This window comes from Lepidochelys kempii, chromosome 5 (assembly GCF_965140285.1).
Source record: "Lepidochelys kempii isolate rLepKem1 chromosome 5, rLepKem1.hap1, whole genome shotgun sequence".
In the NCBI taxonomy this organism is placed as follows: domain Eukaryota; kingdom Metazoa; phylum Chordata; order Testudines; family Cheloniidae; genus Lepidochelys; species Lepidochelys kempii.
In genome coordinates this window covers 71,194,083-71,215,643 of record NC_136384.1, presented here as the reverse complement: position 1 = coordinate 71,215,643, position 21,561 = coordinate 71,194,083, and the positions used below count along the sequence as shown (strand labels likewise).

The window sequence follows — 21,561 nt, the reverse complement described above, 5'->3', positions numbered from 1 at the left end:
AGCTACCGCCTCTTGTGGAGGTGGATTAACTATGCCAATTTATTTATACAGCGTGTGCATACTATGGCAATGGGAGAAGCTCTCCTGTTGGCATAGTCGCGTCTTCACTGAAGTATTACAGCAGTGCAGTTGCATTGCACTGATGCAGTGTTTTAAGTGTAGACCTGCCCTAAGTGATGCAGCAGGCAGGTAGAGGTGAACAAAAGAGATCTTTATTAAGTATGTAGTGGCCAGTGTTACAGGCTGAGGCTCAAACTTTGATGTGGCAAGCAGACTGGGCCCAACTTGTATTTCTGACTCAGTCCCTCCTGAAACCTCACCCCTCTTTCTCCAGTTCCACTCATTCTACTACAGTATGCATAGGGCCTTTCATGGCAGATTGCTGACCAACCTTTTGCCCTTATAAGTGCAACATACATGGTGGTTGGCTCTGGTCATTCCTTTCTGCATACCAGCCTGGCCACACATTCTCAGAGCAAGGAATGCCCTTTCTTTTGAGAGCATTTTGGGTTAGCATTTTTTGCCCCATGTGCTCTTTTGCACTCAGGGAGGAGATCATGGGCCTAATATACACAAACCCATTACAGTGCACTTACATAAAGTAGGAATAAAAATCACAATGTAACAAGCCAACACCTGAATAATTCATTGTTTTCTTGTGCTTTGTAACGATTCAGTGACAAGTGAAGCGTTCCAAAGGATCAGAAATCTTTAATAGCTTTGGACCCAGTCTTCCACATTTAATTTTAAAGGGATGGGCATTCAAACAGAGAAGGGTTGTTTTTTTTGCATATTATAGCATCAGATTCTCACTCTGGATCTTTGAAATTTAGTTTTGTGTATGCATTTCATGGACTGATGATATCCTCTTTCTCTAAGAAGTTCTGCTCTGTTCAGATACTCTAAAAATGAAGGTTTTCCAGATCAGTACATCTCCCCTGTTTGTGACTGAAGAGCCCTACTGAGAGGTTACTTTCCAGCAGAGGAGGGAATTGGCACAAAATCAAAACTAAACCACATGATATCCTTAGTAACAGGTGGAATCTCAAGAGCGTAAGAGTTAAAGTAAGTCCAGTGGCTTCAGAGCCTGAGCATCATCCTGAGCCACAACTCAAAGGCACTGTCTTACACAGCTATTTTTAGAGTGCTGGCACGAGCCCCGCTAACTCAAGTCTGTCCTCTCAAGCTGGGAGACTCACTGCCAAGGGCGGTGTAGACATACCCTAAGTCAGGGGTGGGCAAACTTTTTGGCCCAAGGGCAACATCTGGGTATGGAAATTGTATGGCGGGCCATGAATGCTCATGAAATTGGGGGTTGGGGTGGGGGTGTGGGCTCTGGGGTAGGGCCAGGAGTTCAGGGTGCAGGAGAGGGCTCCAGGCTGGGATTGGGGAGCGGGGGGGGGGGGTGAGGGCTCCAGCTGGGGTGTGGGCTCTGGAGTGTGGCTGGGGATGAGTGGGTGGGGGTTTGGAGGGTGCTCCGGGCTGTGATTGAGGGGTTTGGAGGGTGGGTGGGGGGATGAGGGGTGCAGGCTTGAGTGGTGCTTACCTCAAGCAGCTCCCAGAAGCAGCGGCATGTCCTCTATCCGGCTCCTATGCAGAGGGTCAGCCAGGTGGCTCTGCACACTGCCCCATCTGTAGGTGCCGCCCCTGCAGCTCCCATTGGCCACGGTTCCAGGAGGGGGCATGCCTCTGCTTCTGGGAGCTGTGCGGAGCCACGGTACGTGCAGAGCGGGGCAAGACCCCCGACCCCGCTTGCCGGCTGGAGCAGGGCAAGCCCCGGATTCAGATCCCCAGCAGGAGCTCAAGGACCGGATTAAAACATCTGAAGGGCCGGATGTGGCCCTTGGGCCGTACTTTGCCCACCCCTGCCCTAAGTGGTGCCAAAGTCCCAAGTCAGTGCCATGACAAAACCTGCTGGTGGGTGACTTATGAGAGAAAAAGCAGTGTGTGAAAGATTCCTTGCGCATGCATGCCTCAGCGTGCTGCCACTCCTACTGTGTAATGTTCGACTGCATAAGTCAGGCACGCTGGTCATATACAGGTAATTCATACATCACAAGCATCTTAATTATTTGATGTTGAAGATACTAAAGGGGAAATTAGGTAAAGTGTGTACAAACCTCATACAGCCCCTCACACACAAATACCATGCTGCCTGTATTCTGCTGTCAGAGATGGCTTCTGTTTACACACATTTGGTTCATACTTGTCATACGTTAAAGACAGTCTGTGGCGTAACTAATCCCAGAATCATCTGACATACCTATTAGGACCACGGTTTTATCCTGCACAAATGAAAACGTATTTCAGATAAAGGTATCTCCATTCAAGGAAGATGATCGATAGACTCTTGAAGTATGGAATACCTGTGCAGCCTGCTCTATCTATGGAAGTTGGAACAAGCTAACCAAAATGATGGAAAAACCCTACATCAATTCAGCCGCTCCTATTGAACTAATTGCTGACTGAACACTAACAGTGTTGCTACTGTAACCAAAGGAGAGACCAGGTGTGAGAATGCATTCGTCCTACAGCCACCTCAAGGGGGAAAAACAAGCCAGTAAAATGGTAGGCAGCGGGATGTACCCCTCATCCTACTCCCAGTGGTTGTATCTGTAGGGAGTATTTTTTTCAAGTGAAGATCTGCAAACTCCTCCCTTTAGCCTATTCAATCAGATCTGTAAAATCAGATAGAAGTCCTGCTGCCATTATAACAGGAAGAAATCTGCCAGTGTTTTCAGCATATACACTTATTTTCTTCCAAAGAGCCATGTCTGGGAAAAGGATGGGCACTTGTGCTTTAAAATTCAGCTGCACTTGAACACCAAATCTTTGTTGTACAAATGTAAATAGCGAGTACTGTGCATCAGAAAACTCAAGATTACCACTTTGCAATGATGTTTCCCTTTCAGACAAGTTATTTTTCTGTTTTAGCACAGATATTTTTATTTAGCAAACCTACCATATGAATAATATTTCATTACCTTTTCTTTTAACTTCAACAAAAAACAAATTACTCTGGCTTCTCTCAGTAGCTGAAATAGTGTTGTTTTTTTGTTGTTGCTGTTTTTCAAGGCAAGTTTTGCTAGGCAAAGCAACTTCAAAACAGAGCAAAAGAGGAAGACTGAATGGATTATTAGGGTCTTGGGTAACTATCAGTATTACAAAGTATAACAAACGCAAATGGCACTGACATTCTTCAGCTTCTTTATGTCATTTCTGTAATATACCAATGCATTATGACATTCAGGTACTATCAAAATAATTAAATACATATTGATGCTGATAAGTTTTCAGTTCATATCAATTATGTCTCACATATGATCAAAGTAAATAAAGAGCTTGGCCCTGATCCTACAAGCTGGTCCATACCCATGTATCTTAACCAAAGTCATGGGAGCTACCCAAAGGCAGGGGTGCTGGAACAATTTGTGTAGTGGGGGTACTGAGAGTCACTGAACCAAACTGTAAACCCTGTATATGATGGAAACCACTTCAAGCCCAGGGGTGCAGCAGAACCCTCAGCAACTCTAGTTGCAGCACCTATGCACACAGGTGCAGGGATCTGCCCATGTAGATCATTTTACAGGACTGGCTCCTTTATTAGCAAAATCTGGATTCATTAAGTACTGAATGATGGAAAACTAGTTAGTCATGAGGTCAAAGCTTCTGGGTTGTATGTATCTATTCATCTATCTAGGTTCTTTACAGTGATGAGTACTGATAAGTATCTGAGTGCCTCCCCAGAGTAAAATCACCCTGCAGTAGAATAGCTTTCTTCAAGTATTTAGAACTTATGGAATTGCAGATTTCCCCCATAAAAACATTTTCTAGCTGCACGGCTTTATAAAGTAATGAATAAATACAATGGCATCTTAAAAAGTTGCGACTACCTTAATCATATTTTATACTAATCTATCATTCTGTTTTGCTAACATTTTACTAGAGAATGAAACGGCAGAAATCAGACTAATTTTGGTTATCATTAAAATACTGTATATAAACTGTTAAAGGTAGAGTAAGGCATTCTCAACACGAACTTGAGGAACATACAGTTTCATGGCCACTAGAACTAATTTCAATTTCTTACGAGGATTAGTGGAATGTTTCTGCATATAAATCTCTATACTATGTTCTCCTTGTAAACAGTTTATAAATATTACTGATAAAAAGCTCAACATTTCAGATGTCATTTTAAAAGCATGGGCTTGACATCAGTTCCCATTCATTTACTGTGAGATTATGATTCGGAAAGGAAACAGTTTCAAATAAATGATTTCTAGAAGATGTCTACTTTTGTAAAACAAAACGAAATAGTATTCATTTCAAACGTCACCTCTAAACACTCTCTAAAGGTATATGAAGTGTATGCATTAATGTAAGTAGTATTTACTGTCTCATGTTTCACTTGTTGGTATTACGGCAAATAACATTGTATCCATGACATACCTGATGGGACAATTTACTATTTTCATAAGCAGTCACATGCATTGAAGTTAGGACCACCAGCTGGTGCATTTTGCACTCCAAAGCAGAGCCACCAGACAGGCCAGGCTTACAAATCTTTCTTGCTGAAGGGCAAGATAGCTGGTGCATGAAATGACAAATCTCAGCTGAAAGAAGAAAGCAAGTGACCTAAGGCTTCTCTTCTGACGCTTCTTCTCCTTCCTGAGTAGGTTTCTCTTCAGGTTCACTGTCTTGAACTGGAGATGGATTACGGCTGGGCTTATTGCTGTCGTGGCTGCTGTGACCACTTGCACTCCCAAGACGAGTTGATGCCACAACAGCTTTCACTGCAGCCTGACAAAGATAGACAATTTAAATAAAATCCATGGCATATAACACCAACTTAGTCTCATATGATCAGGGAATTTTAGTACATTTATGCTTCATGTTAATATCCAATTAGCTAATAAAATAAATTCTAACATTTGAAACAATTTAATGACATTTGAAACAGACACTATTTCTGAAGACTAAACCTTGACTAGCATTAATAGAAACATTTTTTCAGACGTTTCTGAACCTAATTTAAAAATAAAATACACCTATCCATACGGGAGGACAAAGAACAAACTTGTGTTTTTCCCACAAGTATATTCACACTGATTATTTCACAAAATATGCCCGAGATGAAGTGGCTATTATTATTATTTATGTTTGTTATAGTAGTGTCCAAAACATGCTAGGTGCTGTATAGATATATAGAAAGACTCTGGCACAGATCCTTGCTGGTGTAAATTTAAGGGGAGGGATAGCTCAGTGGTTTGAGCATTGGCTTGCTAAACCTAGGGTTGTGAATTCAATCCTTGAGGGGGCCATTTAGGGGTTGGGGCAAAAATTGGGGATTGGTCCTGCTTTTAGCAGGGGGTTGGACTAGATGACCTCCTGAGGTCCCTTCCAACCCTGATATTCTATGAAATTGTCACTGCTCCAATTTACAGCAGTTAGGATCTACCCCTTGATCCCTGCCTGGTAAAGCAGATATTCTTAAAAAACAAATATATGTAAGGGGGCAAGTGGATACTTGACCCAGTAAAGGAGGTGGCAGCCATGGAGGGATTCAAAATGTGAGATGACTTGCTCAGATTGATGGTCTAGAAACAGAACATATTACCTGGTAAAATGATGCAAATTAAAGATAAGTGTAATGACCTTTACTTTTGGTTCTACTATATATGTATACAAGAAGCAGTTCTGATCTACTCTGCTAGAACTAACATTAGGGTTAATTCTGGAGTTTACAGCATTATAATTTTATAAAAATATGGCTTTCAACAGACAAAGAAAAACTAAAGTCCTTACATTGGTCTTATACAGGAGGTGGAGGTAATTTGATATGTATCATTACTTGTATAATTGTAGCTATATGTGTATTATTGCATATACCCTTATTAATTCAGTACCTAGATTTATATTTCATCCTTAGTTTTTTTGGAGAGCGATTTAGTTTTCATGCTATTAGCTATTTGGTAATTCTGTTCTTGATGTAAAAACATTAAAGAAATAAAAAACCATAGTTCTAATTAATCTCAAGTCTTGGGGTTTTTTAAATGTGTCTAGTTCAAGGTCTGAAAATAGATCTGTGGTGTGAGAATACAAAGAGAGTCAATGAAATATGCAAAACAGACACACACTTTTCTTAGACTCTTAGAACAATAAATGTAGAAGTTGACTCAGGAGGAGTTAATTTTGTACTCTTCAGGAAGCGCACTATAAAACAACAACTTTAATGGACATATGTAAGCCTGCTCTCTACAGGCTAAGTGTCACTGTGAATTATGTCTTCTCAGGATCTTTGTAAACACTTCACAACAGTTCTGTCCTCTTTTTGCCAACTAGACTTTCTCCGTCACATTCCCTAATAGCACTGAAAAATGAGAACAAGTGAAATGTAAGGGTAATTTCTTACTTGTGAATCTGTCTGTGCATGGACTGGATAGTTCCCAGTCCAGAGGCTAATTTATTATTTCCATCTGCCCATGATGATGAAGGCATCTCTAAATTATGGCTCCACAATAGCTGTTATTCATAAATATTGTGCACAAATACTCTGTGAAATCTCTTCCAAAACGAACACTATAGACACTAAAGACCAACGTTAGTAGAACGAGGGGGAGAATTGCAAACTCAAGTCAGTTAGGTGCCTAACTGCCAGCAGTGCTTTTGAAATTCTTCCCACTAGTGCCTAAGTCTTGTATGCAAGTATCCCAACAAAGGGGCAAATGGGTGTTTATTGGCCTGATCCAATTCCCATCGAAGTCGCATCTGCACAGCTGGTATAATGGTTCAGGTGTGGAGGGTATAAAATTACCCCAATACTTGTGAAGTTACCTGTAACAACAGGGAACTGCATATTTGGGCATGAATGTGCATATTTGGTATGCACAACACAGGCATTTAATTTTGAAAACTTGCCCCTCTGGGTCATAAAGTAAAGTGCTCTCAATGCATGTCTCACATTCCCATGGATACCTGTGGGAATAGCATGTGCGTTTCAAGGGTATCATAAAGCCAAAAATATAAAACATTAATAAAGTAAAATTTTAACCAAACAGATTAAGCATCTTCCAGGTTTGTAGATGTAGGACTCCATGAGGAAACCAGTGAGTCACCTGCTCTGATTTGGGCCCCTGCCAATCAGCACTCTAGGGATGGAGCATGCAGTACTAAACATAAAAAAGTCTTTAAAAAGATTTTTAAAAGCCATTCCTATTCTAGAGACCAGGTGGGTGAGCTAATATCTTTTACTGGACCAACTTCTGTCTGTGAGAGAGAGAAGCTTTTGAGCTTACACAGAGCTCTGTGTAAGCTCAAAAGATGATCTCTCTCACCAACAAAAACAAAACGAAAGATATTACCTCCCACACCTTCTCTCTCTAATATCCTGGAACCAACACAGCTACAGCAACACTGCAAATATTTCTATTCTAAGCAGTTTCGTTTCTATAGTGTTTACAGTCAGCTCTGCACATTTCCACTTGTCCAGCTGCACAAAGTGAATGGATTATCTTTAGCTTTTTCATCTTCATCAGTTATTATAGAAAAAGACAGAGGAATAGACTTTTTTTTTTTACTGAAGTCAAAAATTTTCCTGAAAGTTTTGTCAGGCTTCTTAAATAGTCAATGCTGCCGTGTGCTTTTAAAGTTCAGTGCAGAGACTTACCTTTAGTTTACGCCGCGCATTGAATTCTTGAAGTTTCTTTTGTGCATTGTCCATATGTGCAAAATTGGCTGCTTTTCCTGTGACCCAGGGGTGCTGCAAAGCTTGAAAGGTTGTGAGGCGCTTCTTAGCATCAAACACAATCAACTTTTTAACCTATGTCACCAAGAAAAGAAAAAGTCAACTTTCTTCCTCAATGATATGTTGTAAGACTTACTTTATGGGGTTTGTTCTTGGTTTTGTGAAGCTGCTCAATGAAAGGCTCTCTAGGAAATAGACTATCATTTTTGTTGCTGTACAACAAATGGATTCTAGAACTAGCAGACTCAACCCTGGAACATAGGTTTTTACTACTTATCTTAAACATGGAGATAATACTAAGTGTATTGCTCAAAGACACAAATGTGCTACTGAAAAAAAAACTTTAAAAACATTTATTGGTGTTGAACACTATGCTGTGTGAACTAGTGCATTTTCATTACAGCGACAGTCGGTGAATGCATTTGTCTAAGCTGCCAAGGAGAATATAATGCCCAAGTTGCAATATGTTAAATGGTTAATGGTAAATGGGCTTAAGTATAAAAGAGAGAAAGAGACAAAAGCAAAATAAAACACATTCACTTTGATTTTTGAACCTCCATGTACCAATTTTCTTGATTTGTTTTTATTGTAGCTCAAGTAGCTGAAAGCAGTTTACCAAAGAAAAAAATAATCCTGCATGTACTGTAAGTACAATATGCAAATTGATTGTAAAGTATGGCCATAAGAAACATTGCATTTGAATGGGTAAATATGCTTATTTGATAACTTAGGTCAGGACTACAACTGACTGCAAGGCTACATTAGAAAGAATATCAGTACACCTAACAAGTTTTAATGTTATTTATAGTGAACAGCTGTGGGGATTAGACAACAGCGGTTGAAAGAGGCATTTTGCAAATTTGGGTTCAAAACTGTGAATGGAATATCATGGCTAGTGGTGAAGGTGAAGTGATAACTGAGGTGTGTTCTGTGAATGGTGTCATATAGTCTTTCACTACCATGAGTCCTTGATTTTCAGGAGCACCAAATCCATTGCTCTTTCTACTGAGTCTGGAAAAAGTGCTTGGCACACTCATTGACTTTCACTAGCTCTGTGATAGTCCTTGGATCCAAGACTCACCTGTTGGCAGCCATTAATATCTTTCAACATAACACTTTTTAATTTTAAAATTGCATTTAATAGGCTTAAATCACATATACCTCAAAATATTGTGTATTTCCTGAATCACTCTCTTACCTACAGTATTTAGACCTCTACCGCAGCAGAATCAGGGCCTTATTTCAGTAACACTTCACTTGCTATCAAATGTGGGTTTTTAAAACTTGAGATTTAAGATTTAAAGGTGACTGGTAAGTTTTTAAAAATATAATCCAAACTAATATTCCACATAAAAAGCCATCTTTTCAAAGTTAGACACATGACCTCAAGTACATTTGTGCATGCAAATACCCACTGGAATTGTGCAAAATAGGGTGTGGTTTATTTTTTTTTGAAGCTCTGTTTCCTCTTTCTTTACACCCTACAGAATGTACTTTACAAATGCGCAAGTTGTACTAGGAATATGGGCTATGCATCATTGTTCACAGCTCAATGAAAGCACCTGCTCAATGCACAGTGGCTGGTCAAAAAAGTAAACAGCATTTAAAATGTTTAAAGGAACTGAACAGAAATTAATACAGGGTCAGATTCTATCAGAGATGGCAATTCCAGTCATCCTATGGAGGCACAGGTAAGCAGCAGAACCTGTACAATTCTGCTTATTAGAGCTTTATCCACATTAGCAGGAAATAGGTAATAGCAACTGCTGTAGGCAAGGGTCAGGTATTTTCATCACTGCGTCTTCTAGACCTGCTGTGAGCAGAGTTAGATGACATGGATTTAGCTATACTAGTGTTTCCACCATTGCTCCAACTGGTGGAGCTGCACCTATGTCAGTGCAATGGTGGGAAATTTCCTGACAAATGCCACTACAGACGCAGCCTTGGCATGTGGAAGGTGTAGAGAGCTGAGCAAATAGGTGTATGCGGTGAAGCTGTGTTCCACAGGTGTCCATCCACAGCAGGGCAGAGGGGCATTGTAAAACTAAGATAAAATAGAAAATGTTTTTAAAGAAGTGTGGACAGAGGAGGAGGACTGTAGCTAGTGGATCTAAAAATACACAGATCTCCTGGCTGAACACCCTTCATGAGCAGCGTGCACTGTGGCTGTGGAGTAGCTCTGCTACTGCTCCATGACTTAAGTGGGGGAAGGGGGATTCTGTTTATCTCCACCCTGGTGGGATTCCCCCACAAGTACTCTGAGGGAAACACACTGCCTCTCCTGAGAGCAAGTGAGAGGGTCACTGTCGTGTGTGCACCCTTTGAGTCCAAGCAGCAATTCTGGATCAATCAGTCAGAATGCCTCTTTTTGGCTCCAACTGAAACGCAGCGGCTCATCCCTCCCTACAGCATGGGTCATGGCTTCAAAGCCACAAACCGCCTCAATCTCTGGTTCAGGTTTTGCTTCCAACCATTCAGAATTGAAAATATGAGCTCCATTAGAGCAACTATGCTGGACCAACTCGCATAAATGGTGTATGCACACAAAGACCATCCACTTAGCTCTACGGCGGGATATTGTTTAGCTGACAGAGATGTAAATGGCATTTGCTCCATCTCAGAAATATTCTAAATCTAATACAACAACAATAAATACTTCGAACTTCTACCATGCCTTTCAGCTGAAGCATCCTGAAGCACTTTACAAACATTAATTACTGTAGCGTTTTATGGCACAGTTTGTACAAGTGATATGGAACTGAACATTTGTTGTTGTAATTTTAATGAAATAACTGAATTGTGTATGTATCATTGGGTAAAAATAGAAGTTGGACATGTTCATCTTTGTAGATCAGTATCTTTTGGATCCAATTTACTTTACCCAGTAATCAAAGGCTATAGTGCAGATAAAATGCTAAGGCTGGAGCACTACTAATGGATCATACTTAAGGGCAATGACTGACTGACACTCATCTACTAAAAACTCATCACAAAAAGCTCAGAAATGGACAGACTCTTATAGTCAGCAACAGCTGGGGCTTTTGTTATTTAATCTTTATAAGGAAAAATGTTCAAACGTGAAACCATACAAACTCTGGGGGGGGGGTCTAGTTTTTATGGCCCTTTTGAGGTTGAAACTCCATGAAGAAGAAAGAAATTGAAAGAAAAAAAAACCCGACTCAAAGAAATGATACCTACAAAAAAAGTCAGACACTAGAATCTTTAGCCAGGTTCTTTGAATATTAACCTGATCTTGAATAAGTGACGTATGATGTAGTGTGGGGACTTTTTACTGTAATTTAATAGACTTTTTTTAAAAAAATACATGTGCTGCAATAATCTCTGAATTTCTACAGCCTAATTTACAAGAGTACTTAAAAGCCACAGCTTTAACTGATGTCAGCAGGGGCAAGAGGTACTCAGCATCTCTGAAGTTCAGGCCACTGGAATCTATGGTGATTATTTCATTTTAACAAATTAGTCTTGATTTGCAGGCAAACAAGATAGGCAGGAATCAAAGTGAGATGAAGATATATGTGAAAAAACTCCACACAAATACTGTTTGCCTTTGCGGAGCGATGTCACATATGCATCGGAGAAAATGTTACACTTTGTGTTCTAGTTGTACTTACCAAATCCTTGGCATTTAGAGACACGTCATCCCACCAGGGGGACACAAAGTCATATTCACAATTCAAAATTCTTTTAAACATGTACTGGTCTCCCCTTTCATCATAGAATGGTTCAAATCCACAAAGTCTAAGGGGAAAAGAGAGCGAAATTTATCAAATATCTAAGTGATTTCAGGCTCCAAGGAACATCTCCCTATGTGATTTTTACCCACTCCACAGCTCTTTTCCCACCCTGCCTGTGAAAACAGAACTACTTTTAATTAAAAAAACAAAACAACAACAAACCTTTCCTTGGGTCTTTATACATATCACTTTAAGTGGTCCCTATATGTATATATACATTATAGGCAGGGCTGATCGCATCACCTATTATTAAGGTTGCCTGACACTCTCCATTATAAGACGTGTTTTCAGTTGATTATAACTTTGTCAGAGTTCAACTGTTTGAGCTGAAATTGTCCCTGCTGGGTGTCTGCCTCAGGGTGGATATTTTGGAAACGTTCAGGCAAAATAGTTCAGTTGTTTCTCTTGCTAGGAAGAATGGTGTTTGGCCCATGTTAAAAAATTCTGGTGAACTTGTCTTTCAGATGTTCTTGCACCCAGTGCTTTGGAGGAGAGACTTGACTGATGTGCACATAATTAGTGTCCAGTAAAAATTTTGGGTTAAATGACTTGCCCAGAATCACATAGGAACTCTCTGGCAGAGGCAGGGACAGAATCCATTTCTCCAGGGCAGCATTCAACTGCCTTAACTTAGAGAACCATCCTTTATCTTCCTGTAGTCCCCACCGTCATTCTCTATGCACCTTCCATCATCTGCAACAAACGAGGCAGTGGTCCTACAGGCAACAGCCTCCATCACAACACAACCCTGATTCATCCCCAGAGTAGGTCCAATCTGTGCAATGAATGAGACAAATTCCATAGAAAAAATGGTATATAGTCATGTAATTAGACGGTATCATAATACATACTCCAAGGAGCCTGAATTAAGGTTACACAGTCAACCTTAACTGTGGTACTTCCTAACTTTTGAGTGCTTGACTGAATCTTAATGTTTCTAGTATTTTTAATGTGATTTATTAAGATTTTTAAAAAGCAAACTGAAAATACAGGAATTCCATCATAGCATCCGATTGACACCCACATGAGTCTTCATCAGAGTCTTCACATGAGTCTTCATCAGAGTACTTGATACCTTTAGCCCCACTGCACAGGCTTTTGCCACTTGAGCTAGAGGGGGGAGGTGCCAAGTCTAGGTCCAGGCATCTGAACTGAGAGCAGGGAGACGGTCTCTCCTGTGATCTCAATAACACCCTGCTGGGCCCAGGCAGCATGAAGGAGAACTTCAGAGGGGACAAGAATTGGCTGGGATAAGGAGCCTCGTGGAGAGGAAGGACAGAACCTGGGATTGGGAGTTGGGGTGTGGGAAGATTGGGACTGGCTGGGCAAGGCGATTGGTAATGGGAGCCAGGGAGAGAAACAGGGGATGGAAGTGGGGGGACTGGGAGCCAATAGTTAGTGGGGAGACTGAGATTGTATGAGGAGCCAGAGCAGAGACAAGGACAGTCTGGGCAAGGAAAATGGGACTGAGGGGGGAGGGGAGCTAGATCAGATGAGAAGCTGGGGTAGAGGGGGAGAACTGGGAGTAGCTGCGCAAAAAGACTGGGACAAGGAGCTTTGGACAGGGGCAATATTGAGATTAGATGAGGAGCCTAGAGAGGGGGATTCGGACTGGGAGCCAGTGAAGATGAGGAATGTGGGCAAGGGGTGACTGCCAGGAGGCTAGGGTGGAGGAGAAAGATAGATTGGAGGAGGAGCCAGGAAGAGGAGAACTTGGACTGGCTAGGCAAGGAGACTGGGGACAAGGAACTGAGGTGGGTGAGGAGACTGTGAGCCGTGAGCCAGGAGACTGGAACTGGGAGTCCAGAAGGGTGAGACTATAAGGTGGATAGAAAGCTGGCTAGATTATCAGGCTCAACGGGTAGTGATCAATGGCTCCATGTCTAGTTGGCAGCCGGTATCAAGTGGAGTGCCCCAAGGGTCGGTCCTGGGGCCGGTTTTGTTCAATATCTTCATTAATGATCTGGAAGATGGTGTGGATTGCACCCTCAGCAAATTTGCAGATGACACTAAACTGGGAGGAGAGGTAGATACGCTGGAGGGTAGGGATAGGATACAGAGGGACCTAGACAAATTGGAGGATTGGGCCAAAAGAAATCTGATGAGGTTCGACAAGGACAAGTGCAGAGTCCTGCACTTAGGACGGAAGAATCCCATGCACCGCTACAGACTAGGGACCGAATGGCTCAGCAGCAGTTCTGCAGAAAAGGACCTAGGGGTTACAGTGGATGAGAAGCTGGATATGAGTCAACAGTGTGCCCTTGTTGCCAAGAAGGCCAATGGCATTTTGGGATGTATAGGAAGGGGCATTGCCAGCAGATCGAGGGATGTGATCGTTCCCCTCTATTCAACATTGGTGAGGCCTCATCTGGAGTACTGTGTCCAGTTTTGGGCCCCACACTACAAGAAGGATGTGGAAAAATTGGAAAGAGTCCAGCGGAGGGCAACAAAAATGATTAGGGGACTGGAACACATGAGTTATGAGTAGAGGCTGAGGGAACTGGGGATGTTTAGTCTACGGAAGAGAAGAATGAGGGGGGATTTGATAGCTGCTTTCAACTACCTGAAAGGGGGTTCCAAAGAGGATGGCTCTAGACTGTTCTCAGTGGTAGCAGATGACAGAACAAGGAGTAATGGTCTCAAGTTGCAGTGGGGGAGATTTAGGTTGGATATTAGGAAAAACTTTTTCACTAGGAGGGTGGTGAAACACTGGAATGCGTTACCTAGGGAGGTGGTGGAATCTCCTTCCTTAGAAGTTTTAAAGGTCAGGCTTGACAAAGCCCTGGCTGGGATGATTTAACTGGGGATCGGTCCTGCTTTGAGCAGGGGGTTGGACTAGATGACCTCCTGAGGTCCTTTCCAACCCTGATATTCTATGATTCTATCACTTCCCCAGGTGTGGGGAAAAGACAGGATGACACAAGGTCAGGTTGGAGGGGATGAGGCAGAAGGAATCACACTTGAGGTGGGGGGATGGGCAGAAGAGTCTATGTCCACTAGAGCACAATATCCTACAAAGCCTAGAATAGAACTCAAGATTCCCAAGTCTCACCATTCCAGTAACTCCATTAGCTCAAGTGGCAAAAGCCTGTGCAGTGGGGCTAAAGGTATCAACTCTGATGAAGACTCATGTGGGTGTCAATCGGATGCTATGATGGAATTCCTGTATTTTCAGTTTGCTTTTTAAAAATCTTAATAAATCACATTAAAAATACTAGAAACATTAAGATTCAGTCAAGCACTCAAAAGTTAGGAAGTACCACAGTTAAGGTTGACTGTGTAACCTTAATTCAGGCTCCTTGGAGTATGTATTATGATACCGTCTAATTACATGACTATATACCATTTTTTCTATGGAATTTGTCTCATTCATTGCACAGATTGGACCTACTCTGGGGATGAATCAGGGTTGTGTTGTGATGGAGGCTGTTGCCTGTAGGACCACTGCCTCGTTTGTTGCAGATGATGGAAGGTGCATAGAGAATGACGGTGGGGACTACAGGAAGATAAAGGATGGTTCTCTAAGTTAAGGCAGTTGAATGCTGCCCTGGAGAAATGGATTCTGTCCCTGCCTCTGCCAGAGAGTTCCTATGTGATTCTGGGCAAGTCATTTAACCCAAAATTTTTACTGGACACTAATTATGTGCACATCAGTTTTTGGGGACTGATGAGATAGCCTAGGGTCTGATGTGCAGAAGAACCGAGTACTAATACCTGCAAGTGAAGTCAATGGAGCTGTGCTTTGAACATATATAGTGCTTTATAAAAATGCTACTAATACTCCGAAAAGTCAGGTCATAGGCATTTCAAATTGGGCATCCAATATTAGAGGGTACTTTTGAGCTTAATCTCTCTGTGCTCAGTTCCCCACATGTAAAATGGTGATAACATCATCCCCATACCTCCTCTGGGTGTTATGAAGATAAATTCATTAATGTTTGATGCACTCAGGTACCACAGCGATGAACGACATAGCAAAGCCCAGGAGGAAATTAATAATTCTCTCTTCAGAACACGGTTTGAACATTGTGCGGTAAATAAGCCTAGGGCCACACACTGAACAATGGGGATAAAGCAAAACACTGAATAGCTGCTCTTTAAATGAGCATCATCTATTCTCTGCACTGAATGAGGCAGGGATCCTGTGGAAAGATAGTATGTAATCATGTAATTTCAGACTGTATTACAATGCATATGTACAAGGGGGCTGAATTAAGGTTAAATTAAAATACAAATTGACCAAAAAAACCCAAACAAACGAACCAAAAAAATAAAAAAAAAACCACAAAAAACAACCACACATACCCAGGAGATTGAAAGCTAGTTATTTCACTGGATTGCTTGGGCCAAATTCAATAAGTCCAATCAGAGAGTTCAATAAATTCAATAAATCCAATAAGTGAGTTTAGCTTTAGAGAAACGTACACTTTCCTGCCACTTCATGATGTATCACACATAAACCCACTTGCTAGACTACCTTATTCATACACTTGCACCTATTTAACATTACGTAATTTATATGTCTCTGAATTGGGTCCACTGATTACAATCCTGCTCCTACTGAAACCAGTTGTAGAACACCCAATTATTGTATACAACGGTTGGACTTAAATCTGGTATGTACAATGCATTCCAGTAATTTATCTGAATAATGATCCTATTTGCAGATGAGATACATTCAACAATATTTCAGATGAAAAGCAAAGACAATGAGTGACAGTTATATAATACACTGCCTCTTGTTTGCATTACACTGTAATCAGGCTTATCATTTTACAGTAATCTCCCATCTAATCAATAAGTGTCCTGATGCTACAGAGGATTAGTGTATCTGCTGTCATGTTGTCGGTAAATATGACAGGTAACACAAAATGAAGATAAGAAAACAATGAACTGTGAAGAAAGTGAAGAGCAGTGCTATCAGTTAAATACACAGTAAACTCCAGTATCTTAGTTTTGAAAAACAAATATTTTGCATGCTATCCTGTTTTTTAAAATGAGTGAGATGCATTAAAGCTCAAGGAACTAATGTTCTGAAAAAGTAGCGGCTTGCCTGTGGGTGGAGTGGCTGCATCGTGTTATGCAGCTAGCACAGAGACACCAGCCTAAGAATATTCTTAGAACGGTATTCATGCACAAGGCTGGCAGAGGTGGGTTAGACTACAGCAGTAAAATCTTTGAGTGCTGTATTTAAGTAGGTGGGAAGGAGTGGACTGCTGACCTCTTGACCTCTTCACCCCATTTGTCTGCTTCTCCCACCATCATCTTTGTGCTGGCCTCAGTGATGCCCTTTTCCCATGGAATGCCCTCACTCAATTGGTCTGTAAGGTCAGAGCCCTATCGAGAGCTACCAAGACATGTAGTAGAAATTAGGTAACTAATAACAGCAAGTCTGAAGACCAGAGGCAACTGATATTTATTTATAAAACAAAACAATATATTTAATGCACATAAAATGTACATGTTTTGGCTGTATATTTGTTCCCAACTTTTGTATATGGCTTGTCTTCTTAGCAAATCATGGGCACTACTGGGATATAAATAAAAAATAATAGCAATCATGCACCCATTGACATACAGAAGGTTTATGGCCATCCCACCATCAACCTCAGCCTGGTCCAGTCCACACAAGAGATCCACTTCCTGGACACTACAGTGCTAATAAACGATGGTCACATAAACACCACCCTATACTGGAAACCTACTGACCGCTATTCCTACCTACATGTCTCCAGCTTTCACCCTGACCACACCACACAATCCATTGTCTACAGCCAAGCTCTGCGGTACAACCGCATTTGCTCCAACCCCTCAGACAGAGACAAACACCTACAAGATCTCTATCATGCATTCTTACAACTACAGTACCCACCTGCAGAAGTGAAGAAACAGATTGATAGAGCCAGAAGAGTTCCCAGAAGTCACCTACTACAGGACAAGCCTAACAAAGAAAATAACAGAACGCCACTAGCCGTCACCTTCAGCCCCCAACTAAAACCCCTCCAACGCATTATTAAGGATCTACAACCTATCCTGAAGGATGACCCAACACTCTCACAAATCTTGGGAGACAAGCCAGTCCTTGCCTACAGACAGCCCCCCAACCTGAAGCAAATACTCACCAGCAACCACATACCACACAACAGAACCACTAACCCAGGAACCTATCCTTGCAACAAAGCCCGTTGCCAACTGTGCCCACATATCTATTCAGGGGACACCATCACAGGGCCTAATCACATCAGCCACGCTATCAGAGGCTCGTTCACCTGCACATCTACCAATGTGATCTATGCCATCATGTGCCAGCAATGCCCCTCTGCCATGTACATTGGTCAAACTGGACAGTCTCTACGTAAAAGAATAAATGGACACAAATCAGATGTCAAGAATGATAACATTCATAAACCAGTCGGAGAACACTTCAATCTCTCTGGTCATGCGATTACAGACATGAAAGTTGCGATATTACAACAGAAAAACTTCAAATCCAGATTCCAGCGAGACTGCTGAATTGGAATTCATTTGCAAATTGGATACAATTAACTTAGGCTTGAATAGAGACTGGGAGTGGCTAAGTCATTATGCAAGGTAACCCAACTCCCCTTGTTTTTTCCTACCCCTCTCTCCCCTTCCTCAGACGTTCTTGTTAAACCCTGGATTTGTGCTGGAAATGGCCCATCTTGATTATCATACACATTGTAAGGAGAGTGATCACTTTACATAACCTATTACCAGCAGGAGAGTGGGGTGGGGGGAGAGAAAACCTTTTGTAGTGATAATCACCCATTTTTTCATGGTTTGTGTGTATAAAAACATCTTCTGTATTTTCCACAGCATGCATCCGATGCAGTGAGCTGTAGCTCACGAAAGCTTATGCTCACATAAATTGGTTAGTCTCTAAGGTGCCACAAGTACTCCTTTTCTTTTTGCAAATACAGACTAACACGGCTGTTACTCTGAAACCTAGCACTTCTTTTCTTTCTGCTGTGCTAGTCTCTACTGATACAGTATTGGGGGTGGACAGGGCAAGTGAATGTCAGGGAGTTGGTAATGGTTCTGTGATCATAGGTCTGATTTCACGCCAGCCTTGAGGGAGTTTAAGTGTCATCCGCAAACTTTATCAGGAGTGATTTTGTGTTTTCTGCCAGGTCATTGATAAACATGTTAACTAGTGCAGAGCAAAGAACAAGTCCGAGTGGGACCCCAGTTAATGACGACTCCCAGTTTACATTTACACTTTGAGACCTGTGAGTTAGGCAATTTTTAATCCATTTAATGTGTTCCATGTTGATTTTGTATCATTCTAGTTTCTTAATCAAAGTTTTGTGTGGTGGTATGTCAAAGGCCTTACAGAAGTATATTATATCAACACTATTACCTTTATTCAAGCAAACCTGTAATCTCATAATAAAGAGATATCAAAATGTTTGACAGGATCTGTTTCCCATATAGCCATGTTGACTAGTATTAATTATATAACTGTTTAATTTTTTTAATTAATTGAGACCCATATCAGCCGTTCCATTGTTTTGCCCAGGATCAGTGTCAGACTGGCAGGCCTGTAATTATCCACATTGTCCTGTTTACCCTTCTAAAATAGTGGCACAATATTAGCTTTCTTCTGGAACTTCCTCAGTGATCCAAGACTTATTAAAAATCATCTAGAGATTTCTTCAGCCTACTTTTTTAAAACTCTTGGGTGCAAGTCATCTGGACCTGCTGATTTAAAAATGTCTAACTTTAGTAGCTGCTGTTTAACATCCCCCTGAGTTACTGGTGAAATTGAAAGTATTTCATCATCATATGATATGCTTTCATCATCTGTTTTTACCCCCAAACACAGAGCAGAAAAAATTATTGAACACTTCTGCCTTTTCTGCATTATTATTAACAATTCTACAATTTCCATCCAGTAATAAACCAATATCATTGCCAGGTTCTATTTGTTGCTAAATCTCTTCCTTATTGTACCAAACTCTGCTGGCCACAAGTTCTCTTGTGTCCTTTTACCTATCAATTTACTACAATTACTAGCTTCTGATTTATATTCATTACTATCAACTTTTCCTTTCTTCCATTTCGTGTGTATGTGTTTATATATAATATAATAAATCTGATATAATTGATATATTTGTGACGAATTGGATCACAGAAACCCCCTAGGGGTTGCCAACTGATGTGCCAAGACTACTTCTGCTCCTGCTTTCCTGCCCTGTCAGCTTAGGACTTCAGTGCCGTGCCTGGTTTGAGCCAGACCCGCTAGCCTGCTGCAAACCCAGACTCAGGTCTGAACCACGTCCCCTAACAACTGTAGACTTAATTGAAAGCAACTTAGGAAGTTTTCCTGTCCTTGACACTCAGATGCCCAACTTCCAATGGGGTCCAAACCCTAAATGAATCAGTTTTACCCTGTATAAAGCTTATACAAGGTAAATTCATAAATTGTACGCCCTCTATAACACTGACAGAGAGATATCCACAGCTGTTCCTCCTCCCCATCCCCCCCGGCAGATATTAATACATACTCTGGGTTAATTAATAAGTAAAAAGTGATTTTATTAAATACAGAAAGTAGGATTTAAGTGGTTCCAAGTAGTAACAGACAGAACAAAGTGAATTACCAAGCAAAATAAAATAGAACATGCAAGTCTACGTCTAATCAAACTGAATAAAGATAAAACCTCACCAGTTCCAGTAAGCTTTCTTTTACAGACTAGTCTCCTTCTAGTCGGGGTCCAGCAATCACTCACACCCACTGTAGTTACTGTCCTTTGTTCCAGTTTCTTTCAGGTATCCTTGGGGGTGGAGAGGCTCCCTCTTTAGCCATCTGAAGACAAAATGGAGGGGTCTCCCATGGGCTTAAATAGACTTTCTCTTGTGGGTGGAGACCCCCTCCTCTCTCCTATGCAAAGTTCAGCTCCAAGATGGAGTTTTGGAGTCACATGGGCAAGTCACATGTCCATGCATGACTCAGAACTACAGGTAGCAGCCATGGTTCACATGCTACCTTGAACGTCCTCAAGTAGACTTCTTATATGGATTGAAGCATTCGAAGATCCATTGTTCCTGAAGCAGCTTCTTGATTGGACACTTAACTTAGCAAATTTCTTTCTAAAGAAGCTGACCAAATGCCTTACAAAGCTTCCTTAGAAATCAAGCAAGTATACAGCCAATATTCATAACTTCAAGTACAAAAATGATACATACATATAAATAGGAGGAATGTATTCAGTAGATCACCACCTTTACAGAGATATGTTACATGGCATATGTTGCATAAAACATATTCCAGTTATGTCATATATACATTCATAAGCATATTTCCATAAAGACTTATGGGAGCACCGTCACACCCTCCTCCTGAACTTACTGCCAGAGACTTGGACACTGTCCGTGACAGAGGCAGTACATGTAGAATCTCCATTTGTCTTTGATCACACTCCTTTTCAGTACCTTTACACCATATGATGTCATTCAGAAGTGTTCTAGCCAGTTTTGGGGTTCCTGGAGCCCAGATGCCTGAACACAAGTTGGGGTGTATTATTGCTAACAGAATGCATACAGCAATATCTGTTAAAGTGTAGGTGTCTTGGCATTTAGCCACCAATGCCATGAGACGGTGTGCCTCAGTTTCCCTCTCTACACAGCAGCAAGGGCCTGTTATGCTTTTGCTGCTGTGCCAAGCTTCTAGTCTGTTTACAGGTATAGGCTGAAAAGTAACATGCTTGTGGGGCTGTCTTGTCACCATCCCCAGCATGTACAACAGTTTCTTCCACAAATCAGGTCTGTCCCACATCTTTAAAGGGTTAAACACTAGTATTAACTTCTTTTTGTCTTGACCCATAGATGAAATAGTAAAGACACAAGATTAACAGCAAATCTACGGTGGAGAGGCTTTGTTCACACAATTTAGCTTGTTTAGTGTCTACTGTATTTTCCAGTTCTTTGAGCCCCCTGGTAGGCACTCTGATGCAGACTCTTCTGCCTCTTTGAAGAAGGCTTTCAATTCAGGCATGGGTTTGGGGCTTTGGCAAGGAAAGGGTGTGCTGCAACCGTGCC

At 41.4% G+C, this 21,561-nt stretch overlaps 1 protein-coding gene across 5 annotated transcripts in view; it reads right to left on the bottom strand.

The window, feature by feature from the left end:
* Positions 1-3,195: 3,195 nt before the first annotated feature.
* CAMK4 (calcium/calmodulin dependent protein kinase IV) overlaps positions 3,196-21,561 on the bottom strand; it is a 291,927-nt gene continuing 273,561 nt past the window's right edge. For all 5 annotated transcript variants that reach the window (XM_073344679.1, XM_073344680.2, XM_073344683.2 and 2 more), the window contains 3 exons: positions 11,377-11,503; positions 7,667-7,819; positions 3,196-4,800 (listed from right to left, as the gene is read on the bottom strand). In XM_073344679.1, coding sequence (XP_073200780.1) covers positions 4,636-4,800; positions 7,667-7,819; positions 11,377-11,503 — 445 coding nt within the window. In that variant the 3' untranslated portion in view covers positions 3,196-4,635. The remainder of the gene's footprint in view (positions 4,801-7,666; positions 7,820-11,376; positions 11,504-21,561) is intronic.